Source organism: Ranitomeya imitator, chromosome 1, assembly GCF_032444005.1.
Source record: "Ranitomeya imitator isolate aRanImi1 chromosome 1, aRanImi1.pri, whole genome shotgun sequence".
Lineage (NCBI taxonomy): Eukaryota > Metazoa > Chordata > Amphibia > Anura > Dendrobatidae > Ranitomeya > Ranitomeya imitator.
This window is the reverse complement of record NC_091282.1, coordinates 1,061,700,740-1,061,720,818: the sequence shown is the minus strand read 5'-3', so window position 1 is coordinate 1,061,720,818 and position 20,079 is coordinate 1,061,700,740. Positions and strand designations below refer to the sequence as shown.

The window sequence follows — 20,079 nt, the reverse complement described above, 5'->3', positions numbered from 1 at the left end:
TACGGTATTAAGATAATTACAATAACCTTGTTTTTCTAAAATTATTCCTTTAGGATTTCGGAGATGATGGATCCTTATATATTACCAAAGCTACCACAACCCACATGGGGAATTACAGCTGTCATGCTGATGGCTATGATAAGCTTTATCAAACTCATATCCTCCAAGTGAATGGTAAGCAGCACAAATTTAATTACAAGAATGTAAAAACGAATTGGGTTGAAGAAATGTACATTCTATCTACAATGATTCCAGCAACTGAGAAGTGTCAGAGACAGCTGTGTATGATAGCGGGGAATTCAAGAAATACTTTTTTATAGGCACAAAGCTTGGATTTTGATTGAAAATCCATTCAGTTCCCAATGTCATTCAAATACAGCTCAAAATATTGGCATTTTACTGGCTCATGCACTATTTGTTATGCCCAATTCAACTTTTTAGTCTTCAACTTTATCACTCATCGCTGCAGTATCTATGCAAAATGGTTGTTACTTTTTCATGGTGCATCAGTATGTGTAAAAGTAATTAGCTTAATAGTGAGTCGACCATCCCATGCACAAAAAAATGTTGATTGCTCTGTCCAGAGCAGGCAAATCAAATAGTGCATCCATTGGTCAGTTCCTTAGCAGCTAACATAGAAAAACTCATAAAAACACAACATGAAGAGCAGACTCACCAAAAATAATTCTTTTGTTTTGACTTTTGTCTCTTTACGCCGTTTACCAATTGGATTCATTCTTTTTTTATATTGATATTTTGGGTGATTTTGAATGCGGTGATACCAAATATGTGTGTTTTTTTATTATTATTTCATTTTGAATGGGGCAAACGGGGGTGATTTGAACTTTTCCCAGACCTGAATCCGATTGAGCACATCTGGGACATCATGTCTCGCTCCATCCACCAACGTCACATTGCACCACAGACTGTCCATGAGTTGGGGGATGCTTTAGTCCAGGTCTGGGAGGAGATCCCTCAGGAGACCATCCGGCGCCTCATCAGGAACATGCCCAGGCATTGTACAGTAGGGAGGTCATACAGCCACGTGGAGGCCACACACAATACTGAGCATCTTTTCCTTGTCATGAGGCATTTCCACTGAAGTTGGATCAGCCTGTAATTTGATTTTCCACTTTGATTTTGAGTATGATTCCAAATCCAGACCTCCATGGGATATTCATTTTGATTTACTTTGATAATCGTTATAATTTATTGTTCTGAACACATTCCACTATGCAATGAATAAATATTTGCAAATGGAGTATTTCATTCAGAGATATCTAGGATGTCGTATTTTAGTGGTCCCTTTATTTTTTGAGCAGTGTATAAGTGGGTTGAGCAACTTGATTTCCCAGGTTCTCCACAGAAGTTTATAATGCTGAGCAGTGAAAATTTAAAACTCATTTTTTTCCACAAAAACAAATTTTTAGCCCCAATAGTTTTTAATTTCACAAAGTAACATGAGAAAATGGACCATATAAAATGTTGTGTAAATTCTTATGAGTTTGATGATACCCCATATGTTGGCGAAAACCAATGTTTGGGCGCATGACAGGGTTCGGAAGAGAATTAGCATCATTTGACTTTTTGAACGATTGGCCGAAATATAGATTGGACTGCATGTCGCGTTTGGAAAGCCCCTGATGTGCATAATCAGTGAAAAAAAACACAAATTAACCCCCTTTTGGAAACTAAACCACTTTAGGAACTTATCTAGATGTGTGGTGAGCACTTTGAACCCCCAAGTGCTTCACAGAAAATTATAACGTTGAGCCGTTCAAATAAAAAAATATAATTTTTTACACAAATTTTTTATTTTTACAAGAGTATCAGGAGAAAGTGGACACCCAGATTTTTTGTGCAATTTCTCTTGAGCATGCTCATACCTTATATGTGAGGTAAAAGCATTGTTTGGGCTCACGGCAGGGTTCAGAAGAGAAGAAGCACCATTTGACTTTTTGAATTCAAAATTGCTGGAAATGAAAGCGGACGCCATGCCACATTCGGAGAGCTCCTGATGTACCTAAACAGTTTAAACCCCATACAAGTTACTCTATTTTGGAAACTAGACCCCTCAAGCCCTCAAGGAATTTATCTAGATGTGTGCTGAGCACCACCTTGAACCCCAGCCTCGCAAATAAAAAATCAATTTTTTCTCACAAAAATGTTGGTTCAGCCCCAATTTTTGCATTTTCCCAAGGGTAACAGGAGAAACTACACAATACAATTTATCCTGAGTACGAAGATTCTCCATATGTGAAGGAAAACCCTTGTTTTGGCGCATGTCAGGGCTCTGAAGAAAAGGAGCACCGTTTGACTTTTTGAATGCAAAATTGACGGGAATCAAGAGAGGAAGCCATTTGCATCACTGATCAGCACTTGACAGCTGCAGGACACACACAATAGAGAAAACTGCCAAAAAGATTGATCAAGTACTGGTCAGCAATCAAAAACTGATCATCGCTCGGTGGATTGGGAAGGGGGGACAGGTGTAAAAAAATAAGTAAAACGGGTTTAAAGGGGGAGAAGGGAATTTTTTTGGCTTAGGAACGATCAGGGAAGGATCAAGAAGTATCCTTTCTTCTTCAGAAGCAGGAACACCAGCAGTGATGACTCAGGCTTGAAAAAGTCTGTGGCATCACATGGCCCAGCACAGCGCAATAGAATTTTCGGTGACTGCTCTCCTCAAGGTGAAGTGCAGAACGGTGATTGAGAGTTCAGATTGTGTCTCTGCACTCTGATTGGTGAGATCAATGTCATCGTCTATCGCACCAATCAAACCTTTCTCTGGTGACCCTAGCATGGCTATATTCCAGTCTGTGATCGGTGCTCTTACAGCACCGATCATAGGCTGGACATTAGTGTTTCACGTAATTTCATTGCCTGAAACACTACCCACCTAGGCGTATGGATATGTCCAAGGTCATAAAGGAGATAAAATAATGAATGCTTATAGGTCATAGTAACATAGTAACTTAGTAACATATTTATTAAGGTTGAAGGAAGACTTTAAGTCCATCTAGTTCAACCCATAGCCTAACCTAACATGCCCTAACATGTTTATCTAGAGGAAGGCAAAAAAAAACCCATGTGGCAAAGAGTAAGCTCCACATTAAGGAAAAAAAATTCTTCCCGACTCCACATACGGCAATCAGACTAGTTCCCTGGATCAACACCCTATCAAGGAATCTAGTATATATAACCTGTAACATTAAACTTTTCAAGAAAGGCATCCATTCCCCTCTTAAATTTAAATAATGAATCACTCATTACAACATCATATGGCAGAGAGTTCCATAGTCTCACTGCTCTTACAGTAAAGAATCCACATCTGTTATTATGCTTAAACCTTCTTTCCTCCAGATATAGAGGATGCCCCCTTGTCCCTGCCTCAGGTCTATGATTAAAAAGATCATCAGAAAGGTCTTTGTACTGTCCCTTGATCCAGTCCAGAACTTACCTCATCATAGAAATTGATCAGATTAGTCTGTCAAGAACGGTCCTTAGTAAACCCATGTTGATATTGGGTCATGAGGTTATTCCTCTTCAGATACTCCAGCATAGCATCCCTTAGAATGCCCTCCAGGATTTTACCCACAGTAGAGGTTAACCTTACTGGCCTATAATTTTCAAGTTCAGTTTTTGTCCCCTTTTTGAATATTGGCACTACATTTGCTATACACCAGTCCTGTGATACAGACCCTGTAATTATGGAGTCTTTAAAGATTAAAAATAATGGTCAGTTTCCAATGAAAATGTTATTTGCTTTTTAGTGTTTATTCTTCAAAACCTCCTAAAAGTATCAAGTTCCATTTGCTTTTAAAATGTAAATTGCAACTTGAAGTAGAACTTTGAGTCTTTTTGATTTAGCCTTTGTGATATAACCGTAGCCTGATATAGTTCTATGTTATTTTGGAGGTGATATCTCTGCTGTATTATGCCATAATTGTATCAACATATTTTCTTTGTATATAAACTGTGAAGTTAGTTTACTATGCAGTTACAGTGGTGTTTGAAGCTTAAGGTGAACACCTTTGGAATTTCTATGTTTCTGCTATTGATTTAACCTAAAACTACACCAAATTTTCACACAAGTCCTAAAAAGATAAAGAGAACAAAATAAAACAAATGGGTAAAAAATATGACTGCCATTTTTTTAATTGGGGAAAAAAGATTCAATAATGGATGTCTAGCAATGGCAACAATACATACACTTTCAGAATTAACAGATAATTTGAAAGTAAAATTCCAGTCTGTTTTTTTCAGTCAATGGCATAACTATCAGGTATGAGTGGGTGACCTGTTTTATTTAAAAATCAAAAAACTATCAAAGTCTGATCATCACATGTTTTTGGAAGGGTATTGTCACGCATACACTATTCACAGCTCCAAAATGGCAACCACAAACAAGCTTAGTAACATAGTGACATAGTTAGTGAGGCCGAAAAAAGACATTTGTCCATCCAGTTCAGCCTATATTCCATCATAATAAATCCCCAGATCTACGTCCTTCTAGCTTGGCATTAGCTTGGCATTAGCTTGGCATCTAGCTTGGCATTAGCTACTCCTTTTCCCAGAGCCCTTGGGTGGTCTGATCTTCACCCTTTAACCCCTGTACTGGGATCTGAACGTAAACAAGGCCCCTGGGTTAGGTCTAGAGAGTCAATTGCTGTTTGGTAGTAAAGAGTCGAAAACTGAAAAGGATAAATATTGTAATTAGGGTCTTATCTGGGTTAACAATTTCAAAGGAATATGTACAGTGGTGCTCACCTGGTAAGGTTGTGTGCACACAACCACTGATGGGAGTTTAAAGCTGCTGCAGACCCCCAAGGAAAATTGAAAAACAAAAAACTGGAAGCAAATACGTTAATGTGCACTGCCGTTGAAGAAGCATGAAGGGATGCAGAATTAAAGTGTAAACAGTTTATTCATTAACGCGTTTCAAAGTGTTACAACTTCTTCATCAGGACAAACCACTTGAAGAATATGGACTTCACCAGTCCATAGTCCGTTTACAAATAGAAGAAATTGAAGACCACTATTATGAACTTTTTAGAGTGGTAGACCCACAAAGAACACTCCAATAGCCATGTGTAAAATAGTTTGTAAAGTCAAGAAGGAACTCAAGGTAACCTCTCTCACATTAGCAACTAAACACCACTGTCACATTCGGACACTGAACAACTATGGTGTACATGACAGGATTGCCAGGAGAAAGCCTCTGCTCTCCAAAAATAACATTGCTGCCCTTGTACGTACATTTTGCTAAAGATCACATTCAAAAGTCAGAATGCTATTGAAACAAAGTTTTGTGAATGGATGAGAGCAAAATAGAGAATTTTGGTTTAAATGAGAATCATTGTTTCTAGATAGAAAAATACTGTATTCGAGCATAAAAACCATACAGTGTAGAATCGTGTTGTGTACTAATTTTGCAGCATCTAAGCAAGTACTCCTTGTCATCATTGATAAAACAAAGAATATTGAATTTTATCAGCAAATTCTAAAGGAAAATGTCAGGAAATCTGTCAATAGTCTTTGAGTATCAAGAACAATACTGCACAACAATGACCTAAAGCACAAAAAGGGCTTTACAAAAGAATTGTTAGAGAAGAAGTTAAAACTTTGGAGTCTCCATGTCAACAATCTAGCGTTAATCCTATAGAAATGTTGTAGAAGGGTTTGGAGTGAGCAGTTCTTGGGAGAAAACTCACCAATATAACAGAGTTGAAGCAGTTTTGTATGGAGGAATGAGCGAAAATTCCACCAAGCCAATGTGCAGGACTAATCAACAATTAGCAGAAACTTTTGCTGCATTATCATTGTACAGGGGGATCACACCAGATTCTGAGAGCAAAGTTTTACATACTTTTGCCACCCACAGACATATGATGTTGGTTAATTTTCTTTAAAAATGTTCAGTTTATTTTTTTGCATTTACTTGTTTGCTTTGGATCTTGTGATCTACTTTTAGAAATTGTGTGAAAATCTGAAATAGTAATCTGAAATAATGTCTATTGTGCAAATTGCCTCTTCAGAGAAAAAGAGGACTTGAAATATATAGTGCCACCTGTTGGAAGTAGCGATCCTACAAGTCACAATCAACCCTTTAACGAGTCTTGCAATATGACTTAGGATAAAATGTCTACTATAATTTATACTTAAATCTGGAAAATTCTCAAAGGTTCACATACTTTTAAGCAGCACTATATAATATTTGAGTATTTTCTGATGTTTTTTGCAGTGTTTTTGTCAAACATTAACAGAAATGGTAATACAATACCCTAGAGTTTAATGTGAAATTATTTCTTTATTGAATAGTTGCTTTTATGTCTTCATTTTACAATAAATTTGTTACTAGTATGAACTGCAAAGATACTGAGGATGCTTTTAAAAGCATATGAATAGCTCACCTTTTCCAAGGTTTTTGTGGAGGTTAGTTGTTCTTTCAGCATGCAATGAAACCATAAGCATATTGATTAAAAAGGGTCATAAGCCAAGTTAAAAGCTTTCGTTGTGTCAAGTGGCTGACATAGCACAGTTTTTCTATACAAAAAATACAATTAAAAAATGAAATACAGAGCAAAAGGGCAAAATATACAGAGAATATTCAGAAACAGTAGTAGAAAAATGTGAAAACACAGCAGAAAATATAAAATCATCAATGTAGAAGCAAAGAAATTAATACTTGATATGGAAAATTCTATATAGAGAGATATTGAGACTGTCTGTATATCCATACTATTTTGCCAGAGATAGAATATATTCATCATAATAGGAACAAGTGGCTAACTGGTTTTCGGAAGTCAAACTTTCTGACATAAAACTAGAAAATGAATGGGGTCGCATGTAAATGCAATTTAACTAAATATCTGATATAATTGTTTGAAATCCTCCTTTTATCTCACAAAATACTTTTTCCAACTGTATCATAAATAATGGCATCTATGGCTAATAGTGGTCAATACCTAGTACTACATGAATATCATTTTTGAAGCACATTACCTTATAATTACACAAGCTACTTATCCTAATGCCATCTTTAGAGGTAACCCCTTATGTTGGTTAATGCTATCAACATGCAGACATATGGTTATTCTGCAGAAAAATAGCATTATCATGGAGTTTGGCAATTGTATTGAAAGTGTAGTACCTGGGAGAAAAATACCATATTTTTCGGACTATAAGACGCACGGGACTATAAGACGCACTTAAGTTTTAGAGGAGGAAATTTAAAAAAAAAAATGAAGTGCATCTATTGGATCCCTATATGACGTGTACTTACTGGGAGTTTGAATTTCTATTTAAGTGGAGACATTTCTGGGATCCAGGCAGATATTTGCATCATTCATCCAACCACTGATGTTTCTGGATTGTGAGTCATGGGGAAAGCAAAAGAATTGTTAACTGATCTATGGGAAAAAAGAAGTTGAACTGTATAAGAAAGAAATGTCAACGGATCTACTGTAAAAGGTAGCTGAACTGTATAAAACAGGAAAGGGATACAAAAAGATATCCAAGGAATTGATAATGCCAATCAGCAGCATTTAAACTGTGATTTACAAATGGAAAATCAGGGCCTGTGTAAAAAAAAACCACAGTATCACCAATGAAAATTTACTTTGTGATTGTACTTATCACTTTGATTGGTAAGTGGGGAATTCCCTTGCATCTTACAGTGCATCTATTGGATTCCTATATGACATGTGTACTTCCTGGGAGTTTGAATTCTTAAGTGGAGCCATTTTTAGGACATCTCTCCCACAAAAGGCTTTATATTGCCTGATACGGCTGAGTCCTCCACTCAGGCTGCCATATCTCCAGATGAGTCCCAGGATGGGATGAAACGCATGGGGGTGGTTATTTTCTCTCAACTGGCACTGGGAGGTGGTTATTTTCTTTTAACTGACACCTATACCTTCTACCCATAATATGGACAACTGTACAGTGGCTGGATGTCCACAGATCCACATGAGTGTCTGAAGACCCTTGCCAGAGAAGCTAATGTGGACTGGCATTGGGTGAGATTGTTTCAATCTAATATTGTTTTATAGCACCCTGCCAGGTCTAAAATTACCATATTTTTGGGGCTACAAGACGCACCTGACCATAAGCTGAACCTAGGTTTTAGAGGAGGAAATTAGAAAAAAAAAATGAAGCCAATTCTGTACTAATATCCTCTATCCTGGTATATATCTCCCCAATCCAGGTATACATGGTCTCCTCATCCCCATACTAGTATGCATGGCCCCATCATCTCTATCCTGGTATGCTTGGCCGCTCATCCCTATTCTGATATGCATGGTCTCCTCATCCCTATCCTGGTATGAATGACCTCCTCATCTCTGTCCTGGTGTGCATTGGCTCCTCATCTCTATCCTGGTATGCATGGCCTCCTCATCTCTATACTGGTATGCATGGCCTCCTCATCCCTATCCTAGTATGCATGGCCTCCTCATCCCTATCCTGGTATACATGGCCTTCTCATACTTATCCTGGTATGCATGGCCTTCTCATCCCTATCCTGGTATGCATGGCCTCCTCATCCTTATCCTGGTATGCATGGCCTCCTCATCCTTATCCTGGTATGCATGGCCTCCTCATCCCTTCCTGGTATGCATGGCCTCCTCATCCCTATCCTGGTAGGCATGGTCCCACTCATCTCTATGCTGGTATGCATGGCCCCCTCATCACTATCCTGTATGCAGGGCCACCATCCCCATCCTGGTATGCATGGCCCCATCAGAAAACATTACAATAAACATAAAATATTCTACTTACTTACCTGCGCTTCCTCGCAGCATCCTGTTCCGATGCCAGGAGCTGATTTATCCTTGTGAGCAGCGCATGGCAGTGACATTATGCGCTGCCTACAAGCAGAGGACAGCTGCCAGAATATTCACTGCTCACCATACCAGGACTATGGGCATGTGGAGCAGTGAATATTCACTGATATTTAATAGTGAGCACTGTTGTGAATTCTGTGGCTGAATTCACTCCTGTGGTCACAAGTGGTACTGCAGCTTCTGAGCTTCCTCCCTCAGGTGTTCTGGTGAGCTCGTTGGCTGCTTTGTTATTTAACTCCACCTGATTCTGTCTTCCTTGCTCCTTGTCAATGTTCCAGTGTTGGACCTGAGCTTCTGGATCTTTCCTGTGGCCTGCTGCTCTGCTTAGATAAGTGTTTCTTTGCTTTTGTTGCTACTTTTTCTGTCCAGCTTGTCTATTCGTTTTTGCTGGAAGCTCTGAGACGCAAAGGGTGCACCGCCGTGCCGTTAGTTCGGCACGGTGGGTCTTTTTGCCCCCTTTGCGTGGTTTTTTGCTTTAGGGTTTTTTGTAGACTACAAAGTTCTCTTTGCTATCCTCGCTCTATCTAGAATATCGGGCCTCACTTTGCTGAATCTATTTCATCCCTACGTTTGTCTTTTCATCTTGCTAACAGTCATTATATGTGGGGGGCTGCCTTTTCCTTTGGGGTATTTCTCTGAGGCAAGTCAGGCTTGTTTTTCTATCTTCAGGCTAGTCAGCTCCTCAGGCTGTGCCGAGTTGCATAGGTAGTGACAGGCGCAATCCACAGCTGCCTTTAGTTGTGTTTAGGATAGGTTCAGGTATTGCGGTCTACAGAGATTCCACGTCTCAGAGCTCGTTCTATTGTTTTTGGGTAATTATCAAATCACTGTATGTGCTCTGATTGCTGGCACACTGTGTCACTGGATTGCCTACATAACAGTACAAGGAACCAACCTAATGATTCTCAATAGAGGGAAAAAAGAAGTTCTGACATCATTTTTTTTTCTCAGCTCTGTGTTCAGTCTTTTTTTTCCCCTAGACATTTGGGTGTTTCAGGACACAGGTGTGGACATGGATGTTCAGGGTCTGTGCTCTTCAATGGATAATCTCGTTACAAATGTACAAAGGATTCAAGATACTATTGATCAGAAATCTATGTTAGAACCAAGAATTCCTATTCCTGATTTGTTTTTTGGTGATAGAACTAAGTTTCTTAATTTCAAAAATAATTGTAAGCTATTTCTGGCCTTGAAACCTCATTCTTCTGGTAATCCTATTCAACAGGTTTTGATTATTATTTCTTTTTTGCGCGGCGACCCTCAGGACTGGGCATTTTCTCTTGCACCAGGAGACCCTGCATTGAGTAATGTAAATGCGTTTTTCCTGGCGCTTGGATTGCTTTACGATGAGCCTAATTCAGTGGATCAGGCTGAGAAAAATTTGCTGGCTTTGTGCCAGGGTCAGGATGATATAGAAGTATTTTGTCAGAAATTTAGGAAGTGGTCTGTACTCACTCTGTGGAATGAATCTGCGCTGGCAGCTTTGTTCAGAAAGGGTCTCTCTGAGGCTCTTAAGGATGTCATGGTGGGTTTTCCTATGCCTGCTGGTTTGAATGAGTCTATGTCTTTGGCCATTCAGATCGGTCGACGCTTGCGCGAGCGTAAATCTGTGCACCATTTGGCGGTATTGTCTAAGATTAAACCTGAGCCTATGCAGTGCGATAGGACTATGACCAGAGTTGAACGGCAAGAACACAGATGTCTGAATGGTCTGTGTTTCTACTGTGGTGATTCCACTCATGCTATTTCTGATTGTCCTAAGCGCACTAAGCGGTTCGATAGGTCTGCCGTCATTGGTACTGTACAATCCAAATTCCTTCTGTCCATTACCTTGATATGCTCTTTGTCATCGTATTCTGTCATGGCGTTTGTGGATTCAGGCGCTGCCCTGAATCTGATGGATTTGGATTATGCTAAACGTTGTGGGTTTTTCTTGGAGCCTTTGCGGTGTCCTATTCCGTTGAGAGGAATTGATGCTACACCTTTGGCCAAGAATAAACCTCAGTACTGGACCCAGCTGACCATGTGCATGGCTCCTGCACATAAGGAAGTTATTCGCTTTCTGGTGCTACATAATCTGCATGATGTGGTCGTGTTGGGGTTGCCATGGCTGCAAACCCATAATCCAGTATTGGATTGGAACTCTATGTCGGTATCCAGCTGGGGTTGTCAGGGGGTACATGGTGATATTCCATTTTTGTCTATTTCGTCATCCACTCCTTCTGAGGTCCCAGAGTTCTTGTCTGATTATCAGGATGTATTTGAAGAGCCCAAGTCCGATGCCCTACCTCCGCATAGGGATTGTGATTGTGCTATCAATTTGATTCCTGGTAGTAAATTCCCTAAAGGTCGATTATTTAATTTATCTGTGCCTGAACACTCCGCTATGCGCAGTTATGTGAAGGAATCCCTGGAGAAGGGACATATTCGCCCATCGTCATCACCACTGGGAGCAGGGTTCTTTTTTTGTGGCCAAGAAAGATGGTTCGCTGAGACCATGTATTGATTACCGCCTTCTTAATAAGATCACTGTTAAATTTCAGTATCCCTTGCCATTGTTATCTGACTTGTTTGCTCGGATTAAGGGGGCTAGTTGGTTCTCTAAGATAGATCTTCGTGGTGCGTATAATCTGGTGAGAATCAGGCAAGGAGATGAATGGAAAACTGCATTTAATACGCCCGAGGGTCATTTTGAGTATCTAGTGATGCCGTTCGGACTTGCCAATGCTCCATCTGTGTTTCAGTCTTTTATGCATGACATCTTCCGTGAGTATCTGGATAAATTCCTGATTGTTTACTTGGATGACATTTTGATCTTCTCAGATGATTGGGACTCTCATGTGAAGCAGGTCAGAATGGTTTTCCAGGTCCTGCGTGCTAATTCTTTGTTTGTGAAGGGATCAAAGTGTCTCTTCGGTGTGCAGAAAGTTTCATTTTTGGGGTTCATCTTTTCCCCTTCTACTATCGAGATGGATCCGGTTAAGGTCCAAGCCATCCAGGATTGGACTCAGCCGACATCTCTGAAAAGTCTGCAAAAGTTCCTGGGCTTTGCTAATTTTTATCGTCGCTTCATCTGTAATTTTTCTAGCATTGCCAAACCATTGACCGATTTGACCAAGAAGGGTGCTGATTTGGTTAATTGGTCTTCTGCTGCTGTGGAAGCTTTTCAGGAGTTGAAGCATCATTTTTGTTCTGCCCCTGTGTTGTGTCAACCAGATGTTTCTCTTCCGTTCCAGGTCGAGGTTGATGCTTCTGAGATTGGAGCAGGGGCGGTTTTGTCACAGAGAGGTTCTGGTTGCTCAGTGTTGAAACAATGTGCTTTCTTTTCCAGGAAGTTTTCAGCTGCTGAGCGTAATTATGATGTGGGCAGCCGAGAGTTGCTGGCCATGAAGTAGGCATTCGAGGAATGGCGTCATTGGCTTGAAGGAGCTAAGCATCGCGTGGTGGTATTGACTGATCATAAGAACCTTACTTATCTCGAGTCTGCCAAGCGCTTGAATCCTAGACAGGCCCGTTGGTCGTTATTTTTTGCCCGCTTCGATTTTGTGATTTCGTACCTTCCGGGCTCTAAAAATGTGAAGGCGGATGCTCTGTCTAGGAGTTTTGTGCCCGACTCTCCGGGTTCATCTGAGCCGGCGAGTATCCTCAAGGAAGGAGTCATTGTGTCTGCCATCTCCCCTGATTTGCGGCGAGTGTTGCAAAAATTTCAGGCGAATAAACCTGATCGTTGTCCGGCGGAGAAACTGTTCGTCCCTGATAGGTGGACTACTAAAGTTATCTCTGAACTTCATTGTTCGGTGTTGGCTGGTCATCCTGGAATCTTTGGTACCAGAGAGTTTGGCTAGATCCTTCTGGTGGCCATCTCTGTCACGGGATGTACGTACTTTTGTGCAGTCCTGTGGGATTTGTGCTAGGGCTAAGCCCTGCTGTTCACGTGCCAGTGGGTTGCTTTTGCCTTTGCCGGTCCCAAAGAGGCCTTGGACACATATTTCAATGGATTTCATTTCTGACCTTCCCGTTTCTCAAAAGATGTCAGTCATTTGGGTGGTCTGTGATCGCTTTTCTAAAATGGTCCATCTGGTGCCCTTGGTTAAATTGCCTTCCTCCTCTGATTTGGTGCCTTTGTTCTTCCAGCATGTGGTTCGTTTGCATGGCATTCCTGAGAATATTGTTTCTGACAGAGGTTCCCAGTTTGTTTCGAGGTTTTGGCGAGCCTTTTGTGGCAGGATGGGCATTGACCTGTCTTTTTCCTCGGCTTTCCATCCTCAGACTAATGGCCAGACCGAACGAACCAATCAGACCTTGGAGACATATCTGAGATGTTTTGTTTCTGCAGACCAGGATGATTGGGTGTCCTTTTTGCCGTTGGCTGAGTTCGCCCTTAATAATCGGGCCAGCTCGGCTACCTTGGTCTCTCCATTTTTCTGCAATTCTGGGTTCCATCCTCGTTTCTCTTCAGGACAGGTTGAGTCTTCGGACTGTCCTGGTGTGGATTCTGTGGTGGACAGGTTGCAGCAGATCTGGACTCAGGTAGTGGACAATTTGGCCTTGTCCCAGGAGAAGGCTCAACTTTTCGCTAATCGCAGACGCCGTGTGGGTCCCCGACTTCGTGTTGGGGATCTGGTTTGGTTATCTTTTCGTCATATTCCTATGAAGGTTTCCTCTCCTAAATTTAAACCTCGTTTTATTGGTCCGTATAGGATTTCTGAGATTCTCAATCCTGTGTCTTTTCGTCTGACCCTCCCAGACTCCTTTTCCATACATAATGTATTCCATAGGTCGTTGTTGCGGAGATACGTGGCACCTATGGTTCCATCTGTTGAGCCTCCTGCCCCGGTTTTGGTGGAGGGGGAATTGGAGTATATTGTGGAGAAAATTTTGGATTCTCGTGTTTCTAGACGGAAACTCCAGTATCTGGTTAAATGGAAGGGTTATGCTCAGGAAGATAATTCCTGGGTTTTTGCCTCTGATGTCCATGCTCCAGATCTTGTTCGTGCCTTTCATGTGGCTCATCCTGGTCGGCCTGGGGGCTCTGGTGAGGGTTCGGTGACCCCTCCTCAAGGGGGGGGTACTGTTGTGAATTCTGTGGCTGAATTCACTCCTGTGGTCACAAGTGGTACTGCAGCTTCTGAGCTTCCTCCCTCAGGTGTTCTGGTGAGCTCGTTGGCTGCTTTGTTATTTAACTCCACCTGATTCTGTCTTCCTTGCTCCTTGTCAATGTTCCAGTGTTGGACCTGAGCTTCTGGATCTTTCCTGTGGCCTGCTGCTCTGCTTAGATAAGTGTTTCTTTGCTTTTGTTGCTACTTTTTCTGTCCAGCTTGTCTATTCGTTTTTGCTGGAAGCTCTGAGACGCAAAGGGTGCACCGCCGTGCCGTTAGTTCGGCACGGTGGGTCTTTTTGCCCCCTTTGCGTGGTTTTTTGCTTTAGGGTTTTTTGTAGACTGCAAAGTTCTCTTTGCTATCCTCGCTCTATCTATAATATCGGGCCTCACTTTGCTGAATCTATTTCATCCCTACGTTTGTCTTTTCATCTTGCTAACAGTCATTATATGTGGGGGGCTGCCTTTTCCTTTGGGGTATTTCTCTGAGGCAAGTCAGGCTTGTTTTTCTATCTTCAGGCTAGTCAGCTCCTCAGGCTGTGCCGAGTTGCATAGGTAGTGACAGGCGCAATCCACAGCTGCCTTTAGTTGTGTTTAGGATAGGTTCAGGTATTGCGGTCTACAGAGATTCCACGTCTCAGAGCTCGTTCTATTGTTTTTGGGTAATTATCAAATCACTGTATGTGCTCTGATTGCTGGCACACTGTGTCACTGGATTGCCTACATAACAGAGCACGGTGTTAGCTGCAGCCGCTGTCTTCCTGCAGCTGCTGGGCGTTCATGTGTGCCTGCTACCAAAGGGAATGAATATTCACTTCTCTCCTCTCCCATGGGAGAGGTGAGCAGTGAATATTCATTCTCTTTGATAGTGGGCACACGTGATTGCCCAGCTAGTCAGCATATGATTAGTTATGCAGATTCTTGTCATCTCACTACATTGTTAGTGTTTCTCTCGTGATGGTGAAAAAATCTTTTTCTTCCTGTGTACTACAAATTACAACCTGTGTTCACATTCCCTAATAGTTCAATATGATATTAGGCTGATTCCCAGGCAAAACGTCACTACTTTGAAGTGAGGACCAGCCATGAAGAAAATTTCCCAAGAAATCATTATCCAGCTCCTCAATAGAGGTCTCTCAGCCAAAAATATTTCCAAATTGCATCATGTTAGTGCCATGACAGTTGAAAGAATACGAAATGAAGTCCATCCATCCATTCAAAAGCCAACAGGTGGATGTCCAGGCAAAACATCTGAGTTGGTTCATCACAAGGTCTATCAGTTCTGATGTGACAAACACGGCAGTGAAGGTGGCTCATATGCTTCATATTGGGTGAGATTGCACCTGAATGCGAGAGTGCCAGAGGTGCGCATGACGAAGGGTTAAATTAATTTGCTAATGCAGACTATTTAGCAACTACAATTTATGATTCTGATAATCTGTTCTGAGCATATTACCTTTCTTAGTTCAACAACTGGCCTATGCCATCTGTCAGCATTTATTACAGCAAATCTGAACAGGACCGCTGAAAATGGAGACATGTAACAGAGAAATGTTTAATTAGAGTCAGGTTCAGCTAATGAGGTCAATACATACTTCTATGCCAAGAAAACGATTAACCTCCACATACAGTAGGAATAAATGTTATATGGGTTACTAAAAGTAAAATTGTTTGCCTCTCAAATGATATTGCTAGATGATTTAATGTGGGGTCGTAAAACTGTGCAACTCTGAACCTACTATGATACTGATAAGAACCAACATTTCATTTCAATTTGTAAAGAATCTCACCTGCCTTTCCATAATGAAACTCAGTGTAAACATTGGGTTGAAAATTTGGTCAATACTAATAACAATGAGTAATAGTAACAATGTAGTGTCTTCTAGATTCTTACAGTATAATTAGATATGTCAGGCTCAATGATTTTGTAAATGTTTTTACTGTGCTAATGACCATATTGGCAATATAGAGCGGGTCTGTGGTAGACAATACAAGTTGAAACTAAATCCAAGCATTCTTAATCACACATATATTAATTTTTGTGATATGGCCACAAGTGAAAGCAATGTCTAAAGTGTAAAGTGTCGATCTAACACAAGCAGCTAAAATATATCTTTATTAGGTTAAAATTGAAGTGCAAATTGTATAACTCTAACATAAAGTGTCTCCAGCCAAGATGGCATTTGAAATTTGTAATACATAGATTTGTCAAGAGATACTAAAAACTAAGCAATTTTGTATTTTAGTATAATAAGAGCTTGGCTTCAATTAGGCAGAAATGTGCTGTATCTTAAACCTTTCACTACCTGTCTACATTCTTTTTGTTTTGTTTTTTTTTTCTCCTTTTCTTCTAAGAGCCATAACTTTTATATTTTTCTGGCCATATAGCCCATATGAGGGCTTGTTTTTTGCAAGATAAGTTTTACTTTTGAATTACATAATTAGTGATGGGTGTACCTGAACACTAAAGTACGGGGTTCCGCACCGAACATCTAATGTTGGGGTTCAGCACCCGAACATCGGTTGTTTCAAAAGTTGTCATCTGTATGACAGTATGACAAATACCAGCATCTCCGATCGGTGGAAACCCACCAAATTGAGACCCAACATGGAGTCTCCACATTTCAAAAAATTATTGTCACACACCACTGAAGTGGCATCAATTTCCCCAGAGTAAAAATACTATAATGGGCCTCTGACACCCCTTCCACTACAGGCAACCCACCAGATGGAGACACAACTTGGTGTCTCCACATTTCAAATAATTATTGTCACACACTACTGAAGTGGCATCAATTTTCCCAGAGTAGAAATAATATAATGGGCCTCTGACACCCCTTCCACTACAGATAGACACCCAACATGGAGTCTCCACATTTAAAAAAAAATGCTGGTAACATCAGCAGCAGTAGCAACAGCAGGCACAGAAGCCATAACATAGGTGTCACAGGGCTGCAAGAACGCAAGATCAATATATCACACTAAAAACTACACCATCGCCTTGTCTTCCCAGTCTGTGACTGGGTTGCAAAAGTCATAGAGATCCATGACTTCTTCATCTTGATCAAAGTTAAGCAGTCTACACTTTCAGGGGACAGATGGATGCGTTTATCCGTTAGGACACCACTAGTAGCTCTGAAGGCACATTCTGAGAGAATGCTGTCTGCCGGTCATGACAAAACCTCCTAGTCATGACAGGTAAGCTCAGGCCTCTCTTCCATTTTTAAAGAACAAAATGCAAAAGGGCCCAAATTTCCCCTTATGGCATTGATATTGAGCTTGAGATACTCTTGCACCTTCTTCTCTAGTCGTTCACAACGTGTCAGACTTGTACCCTGTTGTGCTTGTGCATGGGCTGGACTAAAAAATGTGTGAAACGACTCACAGAAATTGCTTATGCCACTTACACTGCTGCTAATGTTATTGCATTGACCAGCTATGTTATCTAATTATCTCAATTTTAGGACTGTAAAAGTAATCAGTGACCTTTATAGGGGTGTATTAAAAGAGAGTACACAAAATCAGATTCCAATTTTTTTTTAATAACTAGTGATGGTTGAATAGTGACATTTGGATTGTGGAAAATTGGCACAAATAATTTCTAATATCTATGTATTCGTACCATATAAGGAATCCAATGCAAGTCAAAGGGATAGCCGAACATTTTCCAGCTAGGCCCAACAACTAGGTTTGGGGGCATGGGTAAAAAACTGAAATTGAAGGGAAAGAGCTAAAACTAAATGGGAACAGCATGGAGAAGATTCCTGCATGCCTTTCTGACTCACATATGGTATCTGGAAATAATGTTGTCAGACTTTTGCATCGGTTTTACAGATTTTTCAAAGACTAACCAAACCAAACCAAACCCCAAATCTTTTTTAAAAGGAAAAATGCTTAGAAAAATGATTTCCTTCCTAATTACATGTATATAGTGTGAATTAAAAATTAAAAACAAACAAAATTTTTTTTTTCTCCCCTTTAGCATATGTTCACAAGGAGCGTTTTGGCTTTATTTTTTACTTTAACATTTGTGAAAGCTCTCATTTCTTCATTTGGGAGGACCCTCCTTCATGCCAAATAGTTAACAAAATAGTGGAATACAAATTCCCTATCAGTTTACAATGCTATTTCATACATTCCAATTTGAATTTTGGGCTTTGCCCACCAGCACCACCATGTAACTATGGGACCCTCGCTGACAATTAGCACAGGGCCAGCAGGTGCTGTGAAAGCTATGCTTTGTAAGCTCCACAGTTCATTTTTGCCACTGGATCCCAATGGAACAATTGTCATAGCGGGTGAAGCCGCTGTAAGGTGAATATAATACAAGAGTTGGGGGAGCTGTATGATCAAGGTCAGTAAATTGGATTCTACCAGACACTAAAAGCATTGGAATTAAATTCGGAATGCAGTGTATGCAAGCGAGGGCCTGTTTTGTGGTCAGTCTGACAGGCCTGAAACCAATGTCATGGACATTATACAAGCCTCATTTTACTTGGAAGCAGCCTCCTCAAAGGAAAGAGACAGGAGTGCCATTGACCAATCTGCACAATCCTACGCTTTATCTATTGGTTTATTAAACAGCGTATCTACATCTAACAATTGTGTGACTGGTGGAAAGCCTGCAGAGATATGCAAACATAACTATTTATCTCTATTTTTTGTGAGTCTGCTGTTGCCCTGTGTAATTAAGCTGATATCTTAATAAAATTGCCACATATTGCTAGATATATTGCATTTGCACGTAACACCTCTATTAGAGTACTTGTCAAAAATAAAGCCAGGATAATCATGATGCACAGTTGCCATCAGGACAGGCCTAAAATTGCAGCTCAGAAAGAGAATCAGATAGATGACCTTGAAGATGACGTGGTTAATGATGAGGCCACTAATCCAACCTGGCAAGGTGGCATGCCTAGCAAGCACAGCAGTGCAGATAGGGATTAGTCCGTAGCACAAAAACAGGCAAGAAGAGGCAGTGGTTTGATCAGAAAGAGAACTCGGTCAACTCTTAGTATTATTATTATTTATTTATATAGAACAATTGATTCCATGGTGCTGTAAATGAGAAGGGGTTACATACAGATTACAGATATTAGTTACAGTAAGCAAACTAACAATGGCAAACTGACACAGAGGGGAGAGGACCCTGCTCTTATGGGTTTCCATTTCACAGAGTGCCCCCCCCGCACTCAGCTAGATAATAGGTCAAGGGTGCATTGTTCCCCTGTATGGAAGTTTGTTTCTGAAATTCCTTCAGACAAAACAACTGTAATTTGCAACATCTGCCAAACCAAGTCAAGAAGAGTCAAGGTCACTGCCAACCTGAGCACCATCAGCATGCAAAAGCACATGGCAGCCACGCACCCCAGTAGGTGGGCAGAAAACCTGGTGTGACAAATGAGAGCTGGAGGGATACAGATATCACAATCTGTGATGGAGCTTACACAGTCACATCTCTCTGGTGCCCCTTTACCCTCAGGTTAATCAGGACACTGCACTTAGGATAAGTAGTTGCCTGAGGGGCTGTCCTGTTACTTACTGGTTATCGAGGCTCTCTGCAGTGAGAGCGGTATATATATCACCAGCTCCAGGCCGGGAATATATAGTTCCAGGCTGAACTTTTAAATTCTTATTTTGCATCTATTTTCGCTCAGAAAGGAAATGTACCATCAACTGATCTTCACTGTCCTATTAAAGGAATAGAAGAATCCAGGATATCTATTAACAGAAAGATAATGCGGAAACACTTAGCTAACATAAATTAATTCAAGTCTCCAGGTCCAGATGAATTAAACCCAGAGTACTGAAGGAGATAGCAGAAGAAATTTTTGAACCACTCTCCATAATTTTTGAAAATTTTTGGAGAACAGGAGTCCCAGAAGACTGGAGAAGAGCAAATGTTGCTCCTATCTTCAAAAAGTGGTAGAAGGTGGACCCAGGGAACTATAGGCTGCCGAGTCTGACTTCTATACCAGGAAAGATCTTTGAACCAATTATTAAACAGCATGTATGTAAGTACCTCGATAAGAATGAAGAGATTCATAACTGGCTTAGTGATCGTACCCAAACAGTGGTCGTAAATGGCTGCACATCCAGTTGGAAGAATGTCTCAAGTGGGGTACCACAGCGTTC

General features: G+C 40.7%; 1 protein-coding gene across 4 annotated transcripts in view; it reads left to right on the top strand.

Moving 5' to 3' along the window:
* FSTL5 (follistatin like 5) overlaps positions 1-20,079 on the top strand; it is a 1,350,822-nt gene that overhangs the window by 1,057,225 nt on the left and 273,518 nt on the right. For all 4 annotated transcript variants that reach the window (XM_069744171.1, XM_069744169.1, XM_069744172.1 and 1 more), the window contains one exon: positions 54-174. In XM_069744171.1, the coding sequence (XP_069600272.1) occupies positions 54-174 (121 nt within the window). The remainder of the gene's footprint in view (positions 1-53; positions 175-20,079) is intronic.